At 28.0% G+C, this 13,709-nt stretch overlaps 2 protein-coding genes and 1 long non-coding RNA gene across 4 annotated transcripts; 1 reads left to right on the plus strand and 2 right to left on the minus strand.

The window, feature by feature from the left end:
* Positions 1 to 1,572: 1,572 nt before the first annotated feature.
* Positions 1,573 to 9,384, plus strand: LOC139428964 (uncharacterized). Of its 2 annotated transcripts, none has more exons than XR_011639647.1 (2): positions 1,573 to 1,812; positions 6,603 to 9,384. It is a non-coding gene; the product is annotated as an uncharacterized lncRNA (long non-coding RNA). The 2 variants fall into 2 exon arrangements; XR_011639646.1 differs by lacking the exon at positions 6,603 to 9,384 and adding an exon at positions 1,891 to 4,727.
* On the minus strand, positions 2,108 to 6,653 carry LOC111427483 (trehalose transporter 1-like protein). The gene is made up of 2 exons (XM_023062651.2): positions 6,273 to 6,653; positions 2,108 to 3,590 (listed from the first exon to the last, which is right to left on the minus strand). Exons 1-2 carry the CDS (start codon positions 6,334 to 6,336, stop codon positions 2,215 to 2,217), a joined length of 1,440 nt encoding a protein of 479 aa, XP_022918419.1. The 5' UTR covers positions 6,337 to 6,653; the 3' UTR covers positions 2,108 to 2,214.
* Positions 9,385 to 11,519: 2,135 nt separating the features above from the next.
* On the minus strand, positions 11,520 to 13,608 carry LOC111427354 (UDP-glucosyltransferase 2-like). Its single transcript, XM_023062459.2, has 3 exons — positions 13,133 to 13,608; positions 12,044 to 13,073; positions 11,520 to 11,872 (listed from the first exon to the last, which is right to left on the minus strand). Exons 1-3 carry the CDS (start codon positions 13,374 to 13,376, stop codon positions 11,581 to 11,583), a joined length of 1,566 nt encoding a protein of 521 aa, XP_022918227.2. The 5' UTR covers positions 13,377 to 13,608; the 3' UTR covers positions 11,520 to 11,580.
* Between the last annotated feature and the right edge of the window lie 101 nt (positions 13,609 to 13,709).

A 13,709-nucleotide genomic window follows, 5' to 3' on the forward strand; every position in this document is an offset into this window, starting at 1 on the left:
AAAAATTTAGCAGTTAATTATGATATAAAAATTAAAACTTTAAAGTATTATAATTTCGTAAATAATTAAAATAGGACATATGTTCATTAACATTTTTTTTTGTAATTGGATTAGCTATCATATGACAAAGTTTGATGGTGAGCTGATAAATCATCCTGTATAAATCAATAAATGGCTAAGGTATAGATTACCTTCAATAATTTCAGTGATTTGTCATATACAGATAAAATTTGGTATACTGTGCAATTTTATAATGAGGAATCTGATAAGATCGGCATCGACCAACATCCCTTTTCGAGAAAATATATAATTTTAACTAACAATCGATAATAATGAAATACTAGTAATAACAGCTATTTTCCAAAAAGCGGACCCGACTCGTATTCAAATGCATTCAACTAAGAATAAAATCAACGTTGCTGATTGTCGGGGAATTACCCGACAATCGGACAGTCCTAGTCGCCATCGGCCTGGCGCGTCAGCCCGATCGAGTACACATGGAGCGGTGTTGCCGCATTAGGCGTGTTCACGAGCGAATCTCGTTTCGAATTTTTCGCCAGCTAGGTAGGCCTCTTAATACAAAAACTTTAAGGTAAGATAAAACCATCTATGCGAAGTTAGCCCCTAATTAGATTGGATTTTACATGGATAATATTTTAATCGCAACAAGAAAACCGCTCAACCGATTTCGATGAACAATATCTCATTCGATTCGCCATAGTTTCTTATATTGAATTTCTTGGTCTGAATTCATTCCCGTTAACATTGTACAGCCATTAGAATGACACCGTGTTCAGGCTAGATTTTCAGGCGCCCAAACATGTCATTCTGAGGGCTGTACAAGGTTATATGCAAAAAATTGAGATTGGGAATTTTGTCATTTCGTTAGAAGAAACTATGACGAATCGAATGAGGTATAAATCTTGATAATCTAGTACATCGTTTGTGTGTTATGACCACTTAAAAAATGTCGTTTGTGTAATGTTTTGGCGGAATTCCAAAGAAATTTCGAATAGGAAATTTCCACTTTCACATAAGGTTAAGGATTAAGTTTTCGAATGAGATATTGTTCATCGAAATCGGTTGAGAGGTTCTCTTGTTACAATCAAAATATTATCCTATCTAATTGTAGGCTAACTTCACATAGGTTACAAAACCTTAAATAAGGCTTAAATCTTTGCTTGCTATAAAGATATCGTCTTTATATCGTATTCCTCGCCTATATCCGAAATATAAATACTTTTATTGATTTTCCATTTAATATTCGATATTTTCATTCCTTGTTTTGGCAACATTACAACATCTTATTTTTTTATAAAAGAGAAATCAATTGCTTTGTTTAATGTATTTTTAGAAACAAACGTTAAGAAATAATTAAAATAAACATAGTTCAAAATTTTAATTATTTAAAAGTAAATGTGTTTAATAACAAATATGGGGAATTTATAATTTAATTATTTTAAGTTGGTAGTAAAATTATTTTTTGACATATTAAAAGGTTATGTCCTTCAAATATAAATCTTTTTCATTTAAATTTTTATTTAAATTAAAATAATTATAACTGTGTGAACACTTATGAGAAGTATTTTTAATATTTTATTTATATTTTCAGTGTCTTTGAACTCAACTTTTGCGAGTTACTGTAATCCTTTTCACACAATTTATGACATGTCAAAATGACGTTAGAATGTTTGGTTAAGTTTTGCTTTTTTTAATCAATCACGAGATTAAAAAAGTTTTAACAGACGGTACGCTGGTAGAAATAAAGGCAATGTAGGCAGATATTGGATAGAATGAGGGATTAATCCTGATGTAAGTAAATATATGATCTTTTAAAAGGGTTCAAATATATTTTCTGAAAGTGTTCCAAACCATTTTTCTATATAATAGGCAAGTCTAGCTAGAAACACCGAATATAATACATCATGACTATCAGTTGCAAAAGCTTTATTAAGATCCAAGTATACCAAAGTTGAATTGAACTTTAAAAGCCGTTGTGTTGATATGTTTCTATCGAATTATCAAACTTTATGATGTAAATGATGATGTTGGTGAAAGTGGTATTCAAGGAGTTTTTTGATAATACGTAATCAGTTAAATAAAACAGTGAAGTCATATATTAATTTATTTTTATAAAAATCAACACAGCACTATTTTTTCAATCTTAAATTAATTTATACAATAAAAAAAATAAAATTAAAAATTAAATAAAAATTATAATTTCGTACAAAGATCATTTGGCGTGATTTCTTCTTGAGGATTCTTTTTCATTTCACTTAAAGGAATACCTTTAAGCAAATACTGAATCTCCTCTAAAGTTTTTCCTTTCGTTTCCGGGATATAAAATATTGCGAAAATCGCGGTTAAAATACAACAACAAGAAAACAAATAAAACGGGCAAAAAATGCCGAAATTTTTAACTAATTCTTGATAAATAAATATCGATAGGGCCCCAAATAAAACGTACATCGCGTCCGCATTGGCCATGCCCATGGCTTTAACTTTTGCGGGGAATAATTCCCCGGTCATTACGATTGGTACCATTCCTAGTCCGCTTTTAAAAGCTACAGCGTAAAGTAAAACGGAAAATAAAGGAACCCAACCAATATTTGAAACATCACCCCCTTGGTGTTTCACTAAAAGATATGTTGCTAAAATTGCTAATGAAATAGCGGTTAAAAAGCTCGAAAAAACTAATAAAATTTTACGACCAAATTTATCAACGATTGTAATTGAAACTGATGCCGAAAGCAACATAACTAATGAGAAAACAATTCCCGACCAATCCGGCGATACAATTCCTTTTGCATCTTCTAAAATTGTATGGAGATTCATCAAAATAACACTAATACTACTAAAATGTTGTGAAGCGTTTAAAACTGTCATAATAATAACTCCTTTTCGATTTCCCTTATCTAATAATAAATCAATCGGTCGTCCTTTTTCTTGTATTTGTCGATCGATTGCTGTTTTTAATTCTAAAAGTTCCGCATCAACGTCTTCCGTGCTTCTTAAAAAAACTAAAGCTTTTCTACACTTTTCATCTTTTCCTTTCATTAATAAATAATAAGGCGATTCGGGCATAAAACTAAACGTAAATAATTGTACGATTACGAAAGCTGCACCAACACAAGACGATGTCACTAACGACACAAATGGCGCAACCGAATAAATAATAACAATTCCGAGTAAAAGTGCTAAATAAATAAATCCTGATAATAATCCTCGAATTGATTTATCAGCAACTTCCGCTATATACATTGGTCCAGCAACAAAAGCCATATCACCAGCCATTCCTGAGATAAATCTGATAGCGTAAATTGTTTCGACATTTGTTGCACATGCAGTCATTATCCAAACTACTAAACTCATCATTGCTGTGATAAGAAGGGACATTTTTCTACCCAATTTATCAACAATGAAGATTGTTATTGGTAATCCAGCGATTCCACCTAACATGTAAAGTAATTCGATCCACATAGCTGACTCGTGGGTTACATCCGGTATTGGACTATCTGGTTTTGATAAAATTGGGAGAACGGGTGCTGGCCAACCATAGTTCATACCATCTGATAATGCTCCAAGTGTTGCTGTAAAGAGATGAAGACAAAAAATAATTAAAACACCAATATATTTTAGTTTTAAGTTCTTATTATGATTTTTACATTAATTTATTTAGAAAACAGAGCAATTTACAACAAAAATATGTGAATTTCAAATTTAATAATTCAGCACATTTAATTTCCAATTTTTTAATATAAGATTTAATTGCGTTGTGCAATGAAAAAAAGGTAGTGCCAATAAAAAGTTTAAAAATGAAAATATATAATTTTACGTAAATATATTCAATAACACGAAATGTCAAATTTTAAGGTTAAACGTCGTTAAACGTCAAAACAATATGAGAGGTTATGTTTGACGTCAAAACATAATTATTTAAATAGAATTAATTCAATGGTTGGTTGTTTTAAGAAAGAATTAAAAATTGCGCATTGATACTTCAACTATAACACTCATGATAGTTAATTAAAACCGTCTTACTAAAGAAAGAACTATTCAAAGATCAAGGATAGACATAGATGAATGTTATTATCGATTAAGAATGAAGAACATATTTAAACCATATATACATATACCTTAGATACAAGATTAATCATTTCATTAACAAGATCATTTTGAAGAAATGATATACAATACAAGTTCATTCATTGTTTGAAAAAACGGTTATTGAAGAATTATGAGGAACTTCATTAAAGAAACATTTTATGAAACGAATTTACTTTTGGAAAATGAAATTCTGTTTTCAAAGACATTAAATTAAACCAAAGAAAATTTTACTTTATATAAAAATTTTTTTTTAATTAACAATTTCTTTTTAAGTTGTGGTAATGATTAGATAGATTACTTAAATTTCTACAAAAGTGCCGCCTTTATAAAGACACGTTCTTAAATGTCATTAAAAAAAAAAAGAAACGTTCAAGGATATTTTATTAAAGTGTCCGAGAGACTCTAAGTCTGCCTCGTTTGTTGGATTTTATTAATTGGGTACGTCTTGGGTTCAATGGATCAACTCAAATAATGGAATTTCAGCGTCATACTCTGTCAATTTTATTTAATGTTAACTTTTTTTGATTAAAACCAATTATTTTCGGTTATATTAAACCCGGAAGTTCACAAATTGTATTATTTGGTGTTTCTTTAAAGAAATAAAAATGTATCATTTAAAAGTCCATTTTCATTAATAAGTTCTTGTTAAGCTATTTAATGTAGCTTTGGGGAAATCCCAACAAAACTGTAGAGAAAGTTAAGTGAGGTGGAATGCTCATATAGATTATAAAAAGGAATGTTACCTTTAAATAAATGTTAGATGCTTAAAGGTATGTGGAGTAAATTTTCTAGTTCAAAACTTTACAACAATGCAAATAATTTCATAAATATGTAGTCTTAAATGAAACACTGGAATTTTCTTTATGACATCAGATCACCTTCACGATTTAGGTAGGTAACAAATTATTTAAAAAGAACCTTTCAAATAGCATCAATACACTCAATAACAAGTTTTACAACACGCTAACTTGTTCAAGTAATTACAATTTTCATAATAACATTGTTATTGTTTACTTAAAGAGTTTTAGTCACTTCTGTAACTTAATTAGGCACGATTTTAACATGTTTTGTTAGATTTATTTATGTGCCCATTATTATTAATTGTCAATGAGAGAGTATAGAAATTTTAGTGTCGAGTTGAATTTAATGAAATTTCTTGGTCGATTTGAAACTAATTATCCAATATATTGCCTATTAATCATAAAAAAAATTTTAAAGAGTTACTTTAAAGATTTAATCTGACGTTTATTGAAAGTGAGGTTAAGGAAAGAAAAGTTTCCTCCGAAATAGTTAGAGTTAAGAACTGAAACTTTTTGATGTTATAAAAGAACGTTTGAGGTTAGTTTATACCAAAATTTAAGTTTCTATGATGAACGATTTATTTTATATGAACTTTTAAATTCATCGATTTAATTTGACGTTTATTGAAAGTGAGGTTAAGGAAAGAAAAGTTTTCTTCGAAATAGTTGGATTTTAAGAATTGAAACTTTTTAATGTTATAAAGGAACGTTTGAGGTTAGTTTATACCAGAATTTAAGTTTCCATGATGAACGATTTATTTTATATGAACTTTTAAATTCATCGATTTAATTTGACGTTTATTGAAAGTGAGGTTAAGGAAAGAAAAGTTTCCTCCGAAATGGTTAAAATTTAAGAATTGAAACTTTTTGATGTTATAAAAGCACGTTTGAGGTTAATTTACACCAAATTTTACCTTTCCATGGTAAACAATTTATTTAAAAATCATCGATTTAATTTGACGTTTATAGAATGGAAGGTTACAAGAAAAAGAAGTTTTCCTCAAAACAACTAGGATTTAAGAGATGAAACTTTTTAAGGTTGTAAAAGACCGTTCTATGTTAGGTTATACCAAACTTTAAGACTCCATGGTGAACAACTTATTTGATATGAATTTTTAAAATTACCCATTCAATTTGACATTTATCGAAAGTTATAAAATCTTCGTTATCAATAATTTTTTTTAGAAAATATTAAAGTAAATTAGCAATATATCATATATTATTATTTAAAGTATATTCTTTTAGCTTTAATTTGGTACAAAAATAATCTTTTGATATTTTAGATACATTTTTTGAATTATTTTAAAAAGGTTAAAGCAAAAAGAATGGTTTTAATTGGAATGATGAATATGATGATTAACTAACCTGTTAAAACAGTAATCACTTGGGGCATTTTCCCATTAAGGAACTTTCCTTTTAAGTCGTACATTTTCAAATAAAAAACGTTTCTTTCTTTTAAACCCACTAATAAAGAAGTCTTGTAAAAGTATCACAAGTTTAAGATCACTTTTATTTAAAAAGTTTTTAATTTAAAACTTTGTTAACAATTTACATAACTTTTTCTATCTTCACCACAACACCCGATCGATCATACTTTGCAATCGATAATAAACCGAAATGAACCGCGTGGTTCGTTTTTATTTTGTTGACCTGACTCTCGTCTCTTCTACCGTGTTCAGTCTCTCTTTTGCTTAGTTTTAGAGGACAAGTTTCGGAAGCATCAAGCTACAGTTACTGGTTGATTGTGTGGTGGTGGTGGTGATGAAGGAGAAGGAAGAGGAATGTAGAAAAGAAAAAAATGCACATCAAGGAAACAGGTTTAACTTCATATTAAAATGTAATAGCAGAGAAAAAATTCTTAATGAACGTAAATTTTCTTTCTCTTTTTACGTTATTGTAAAATTGTAAAACAATAACGGTTTATGTTAATTCGTTCAATTTATTTAATTTATTTAAGATTTTCTTTTATATCGTTTTTTATACATTCAAGTATTTCCGGTTTCAACTGCATCGAACCGATTTAGTTTTAAAGCTTTATTCTTTCATTATTGGATAAAATAAATTGTTTTTAAGTGGTGCTTATGAAACAATTTAAAACTGTGAATTAAAAAAAATTATTTTAATAAAAGTCATTTTAATCAATTTATTAATGGAAAATCCGGTATTTCCCAACATCTTTACCGACTGAAACTTGATCGAAACTTGCTCTCACCAGTTCCAATTGAAAGTGAACCGACTTCGCCCTCATCCACAAATAAAACTAAACAAGGATTTATTCAATTTTTATTGAATTCAATAAACTATTAATAGTTTCAGTTTCTAAATTTATAATTTTAGTATTTTTAATAGAATGATTACTAAATAAATAAATAATAAACCTCGATATAATTAACTGTTAATTAAAATTTGCACTTTAAACTGTTTTAAACACAAAAAAAGCTGGATGGACATTCTCATTTAAAGTGAGTCATTTTGAATCATTTTAATTTAATTGTAATAAATGACGTTTTTCGAAAAAATTGTTTTAATAAAAGTTTTGGATAATTTAATTTTAAACAAATTTCGTTTGAATTTTTTTTTGATTCGGTCAATAATTAGGAAGATAACCTCAAAAGACGATTTTTTATACCAGTGTGGAGCGCTATCTGGTGGAGATGTCGCAAAATTTTATTAAAAGAAATCATTTTAAATGACATTTTAAACAAATGTTATACGAAACATTTTTCGATTAAAACAAAAATATGATATGATTTGCCTTAATTTAAAATGAGTCATTTTGAATCATTTTAATTTAATTGTAATAAATGACGTTTTTCGAAAAAATTGTTTTAATAAAAGTTTTGGATAATTTAATTTTAAACAAATTTTGTTTGAAATTTTTTTTGATTCGGTCAATAATTAGGAAGATAACCTCAAAAAACGATTTTATATACCAGTGTGGAGCGCTATCTGGTGGAGATGTCGCAAAATTTTATTAAAAGAAATCATTTTAAATGACATTTTAAACAAATGTTATACGAAACATTTTTCGATTAAAACAAAAATATATGATTTGCCTTAATTTAAAATGAGCCATTTTGAATCATTTTAATTTAATTGTAATAAATGACGTTTTTCGAAAAAATTGTTTTAATAAAAGTTTTGGATAATTTAATTTTAAACAAATTTTGTTTGAAATTTTTTTTGATTCGATCAATAATTAGGAAGATAACCTCAAAAAACGAAAGAAATCATTTTAAACGATGTTTTAACCAAATTTTATACGAAATATTTTTCGATTAAAACAAAAATATGATATAATTTTCCTTTTACCCGAAACTTTCTAGTTCTAGGTCCAGTTTTAGTTCAATGAAAAATATACAACAATCTAACGCTGAATAACAATTAAAACTAGAAGATATTTATTACATGCGAGATTTCACTGTACAAGTTTTTTTTATTATCAATCGATTAAAACGAAAGTTTCTCTTTTTTAAAATAGACATTTATATAATAATCTAATGACGTAAATCGTGTGAAATATTTAACATTCAACCTTTCTACAATAAATGATTAACAACTCCTTGTAATTACTTAATAATGCAGTTCATAATTGGATTATTTTTTGATCGTGGTGAATGTATTTTAACAAGATAGAAATGAAACAAACGCAGATTGAATCATTGTCAATGTCTTAACCTTAAAGAAAGAAAAACCGGCAGCAGACATTCTACGGTCCAACGATCAAAAACGGTTAACAAACACTAACACACCTGTAGTAACAAGAAATCGTTCTTAGTCACGCTGTGAAAACCCTCCTCTTATCTTCCGTTTAAGCCTTTTAATTTAAATCAGAAATCCCAAAGAACCACAACGCACGCACTAATTTATTTTGTTTTTTTTTGTTGCAATATCGTGGCATTAACGTCATAATATAATTATACAGAAGCAGATTAATACGGGTTTTAAAGCGATTTTTTTAAATTCTCGCTCACTAATACATTATTCATTTATAAATTTTCTAATTATGACGACAATTCGTTTTTATTTACATTTATTAGTATTTTAACGTTGAGAAAATAAAAAAATCGTTTGAAACGAGTACAAACACGAAAGATTTATCTCAAAAAATAACTGAGATATAACTCAAAGTTTAAACCGGAAGTACTCATAACCTAATCTCAATTGGAGTACTGTTAAATGATTCTTTTTGAATTTAGTTTGGGTTGGGTGGATTTTTTGCTGTAAATTATTTTTTTTTATTAAGACGGAAATTGCGGAAGGTAATTTCGTAAACATTTCACTTTGGTTAAGGTCGTCATCGAGATTTCGTTATTATAGAAGTTCACTAATCCGAGAAGGTTAACAAATTCGCTACAACAATGAGTTGCTGTTTAACTTTTATGTGTCTAAAACGTTTCGGTTTCCGTATTCTAAGAAATAACACATCATTATCAAGGTTATAAAAAATGTTAAATAAAAAAATGTAAATTGCTAAGACATTTTTTATTGTATAATTTTTTTTTTTTCATAAACGCAACGCATATTTATGGTTATAATAATTTCAAATTGATTAGAACCTAATTAAAATCTTTTAGAAATTAAAAAAAAACTGCAATCTTCCACTCCCTCAATTATTATAATGCGTACTAATGAATAAATAACTAATGAAAACCACAAGGTTTAACCGGAGAGTAACAATTCTGTTAATTCTGTACCTTGACCACGAAATTTACATGTTAAGAAACAAATAATTCTTTGAAAACTAACATAATTAATAAATCAACTTGAAATTTGAGTAAAATAAAAGATTATTTTGCTTTGAAGAAAAAAATAAATTAAATTAATTGATAACAAGATTCCAGGATGTAGATTGTTGCTAAATATAGAAAGGTAAAATCGTTTACGCCAACGGTTAAGTTCAATTACTAAGTAAACTCATTAACGACCGCCGTTAATTCAGTGAAAGACTCACGCAACTAAGAAACTAACCGATTTTTATATTTTGAGTTACATTCAATGTCAACTACCACGAAGAAAGAAAATCCTTTTATTTCTTTAAATAAACATAATAAAAGTGTGAAAAACTTGAGATATCTAGTTCTAATTATGTAAAATCTTCATTATTTATTACTTGAAAAGATTTTGTTTTTCTGCAAAAGTATTATTTCTGACAATCTTGAAGAGAAGTTTTAAAAATTCCTATAAAATCCAGTTCTTGGAATATGAGTATGAAAATTGCCCAAAATGTTAATAAAAGGGTTCTCTTTCCAATGAACCAAAACGTTTTGAAAAATAACTTTTAGTTTTTGAGAAAACAATATTTGATGTTTTGATAAAATTTTCGATGTTACAATTTTCATCGATAACTTTCAAAATTCGCTATAACATTAATTTCTGTTATCATTAATTTTTGCTCCTTTCTGATAATATGGGTTGTTTGATCTGATAATTACAATTACATTATCATCATTACCGCTACAATGGCATGAAATAAATTGATGCAAATTCCATTTATTGTTATAAACATCATGATATAAAACGTATAATTAAATAAATTAATCGATAGTAATCTTAAATGTTTTCATCCTCTCCGTCTTACAATGTATTCCGTACATTCAATTCAATGTTGCTGTATTTGTAGATTTAACTTTTTGTACTTAATCTAGCAAAAAACTGTAAATATTAATGTTTAATAAATTAAATATACTTTAAAAAGTTTAATAAAAAATAATTCATTTCTTTATGTACTTTATACTAAATATTTAATAACCTCAATAAATTTATTAAACTTTTTAAGTAAATGTGTACGTTGGGTTGCATACACTATTTTATGAATTATTAAAATAAATAAATATTTAATTATATCATAAAAAATAAATTCCATGCGATGTAAAGTATTAAAAATTTAAATTATTAGTATTATAAAGTAATAATTATTTATGTATTAATCCTATTAAGGCCCACTTTATCACCTCTGAAGTGTTTTTACTTCTATGTTTAACATTAAAGGTAATTTCTAATTACTCCTTTTAATTAATTCAATTAGCTAATTCTTTAGTTTATTATAATCCCCATAGTTTATACCATCATTGTAAGAGTAGTCTGTATTAGATGGACTCATACTCTAACTGGTTTGAAGTGTTAATGTTAAATAATAAATCTGCGACTCAGGATAAAAGTAAATTAAAGTGTAAACTAAGGTGACAAAGTACATAATCCAATTAACAAATCTTGGGAATCCGGTAATATTATCGATCCTCTCCTCGTTCCAATATTGTATAAACAGAATGTGGGAATATTGTCCGTAAAAATTGAGTAGATTTAAGAAAGTCTTATTATAAGTTTAATATTAAGGATGACATTTGTGATGAAGTTGATGTAAAAAGATCTGATGTAACACAACCTGTAAATGAGACTGGTAAAGATTTTACTAATATAATTATATACTGTATTGACTGAACCTATTAAATATCCGCTTGTTACACGATTTGGTCGTTTAGTAAAGTGTCCGCAAAGATTAAATCTTTAAATTTAAGAGGAAGGATGTATTATATAGTTAGTCCTCTGTATTACCGACATCTGTGACATGAGCCACAAATGACGAATAATGACAAGCAATGACAAGCTAAATCAAGCCAAATGTGTTTTATTGTCCAATAAAAATAATACTTTTTAATATAGTTAAAAACATTTAGTTTTTCTTAATTTTATTTCCTACTAATGTAGGGCGCCGATTACATCTTCTAATAATCCATCTTGCACTTACACAAAACAACACAAAGGAAACTCCAATTAAAACCGTCATAACCGCCAAGATATCAACCATATAAAATTGATAATTGGGTAAATTAACCGATGGCAATCTTAAGTGTTTTGCCCCAGTGTGTCGTATAACATACTCAATCCAATATGTTGCTTTATCGATGGGTTTAACTTGTTGATCATGGAAAATTTTTGATTTGATTTGAACGTTTTTTCGGTACCTATAAAAAATAATTAATATAAATTAAGTTTTTAAGTGTTTAGTACAAGTTTTATTATAATTTAAAACGATTTTTTTAGATTTAAAAAATAATAACCTCAATAGACTTTATCAATATGTTTGTATATTGGGTTGCATACACGACTTTAAATTTAAAAATAATTTTTCTTACTTTTCATTATTTAAAACTTGATTAATTCCATTAAAAAAGCTTTCTTCGTTTAATTTTTGAAAAGGAATATTAATTGCATATCCTTCAGAAGCCGCGTACGCAGCATTCATCATTTGATCTCCAAATACTGGGATTGCAACCATTGGAATACCATGATAAATACTTTCAATGGTGCTCAACAACCCACCATGAGTGATAAAAAGTTTAATATTGCGATGAGCTAAAATATCGTTTTGGGGGAACCACTTTCTAATAATAACATTTTCAGGTTTCCCTGGAAGATTGTCATCTTCAAATTTCCAAAGGACGGTTTGTTTCAACTTTCCAAACACTTTTAATAATTTCTCACGAATTTCCGGATAAAGCTTGTTCCCTTTCAAATTTGAACCCATACTAAAATAAATAACACCATTTTTAGCATCATTTAAAATTTTTTCCAAATCTTGAGGTAGTTTTTTCGGTTCATCGACATGATAACCGCCAATTTCGATCATATTCGGCGAATTTAATTGCGGCTTTGTAAAGCTGATGTGAGAATTAGTTAGAATCAACGATGTGTTGTAAATTAAATCGAAAACGTCCGGTGAATTCGGGAAGAATTTTTTTATTAATTGATTTTGTTTCGGATAGAAATAAATGTGATCAAAGAGTTTTTGGACAATGTTTAAAAGGAGTGTTTGAATTCTTTGACAAAACGTTTGTTGGGGATTCTCGATACCAAGGTAAATATTTGGCATGAATGATGGAATATCAGGTATTCCAACTAAATGATTTGTCCAAATTGATGAACCAATTGTTGATATTAAAACGGAGGGAGCGTTGTAATGATTTGCGATTGCGTGAAAAGAATCGAGGAAAAAGCTTTCTGATATTACTAGATCGAATTTTTCGTTTGATTTTAAGATGGTTTGTAGTGCTTCGTTTTTTAAGGTTTCTTCTGATAACATAAGTCCCATGTTTCCTAAACTTACAATTCCTATTAATGGTGAGATTCCAGCCATATCGAACAAATTTACTGATTTCATCATCTCTGAAAATCATTTTTTTTTTAATAAATTATACATTTTTATTAGATTAATGAGTTTTTACCTGTCGCTAATTCAAGAAATCCAGTTAGAACAACACTTTTTAAGTTTTCAACTTTATTTTTTTCAGGAAACGGACTCACATAAGTAACTTCGTGGCCTTTCTTCGCTAATTCTTTTGATATAGCATAACCAAGTGTGTAATGACTATGGGCAACACCAGGAAATATACATAAAATTTTTGAACCGTTTGAAAATGAATTTAAAAAAATTAATAAAAAAATAACTGAAGATGTAATTCCTTTCATTTCTTTAGTATATTTTGTAGCAACGAAGCGATGATGAAGACTATTTGTTTTACGAAACGATGTCGATAGCTAAGAACCGCGAGATAACGGTTTGGAATTTCGTCGAGTTTCGTGATCACGTTCAGAAACGAGGCAATAGACCTACAAGGTCAATTCCCAATTATTATTTTATTTAACCATCTTGCACAATTTTATTAACTGTGTAGAAGTAGAATCGTCCAGATTTATTACTAATCTTTTTTTTGTTTGTAACGATTAATGTTATCTTTATCGAAGGTTGAGTGTTGTTGTATAAAGCGATTAGAGGCAATTGAACCATTATCTAATAGAGTC

The sequence above is a fragment of the Onthophagus taurus genome, chromosome 2 (genome assembly GCF_036711975.1).
Source record: "Onthophagus taurus isolate NC chromosome 2, IU_Otau_3.0, whole genome shotgun sequence".
Lineage (NCBI taxonomy): Eukaryota > Metazoa > Arthropoda > Insecta > Coleoptera > Scarabaeidae > Onthophagus > Onthophagus taurus.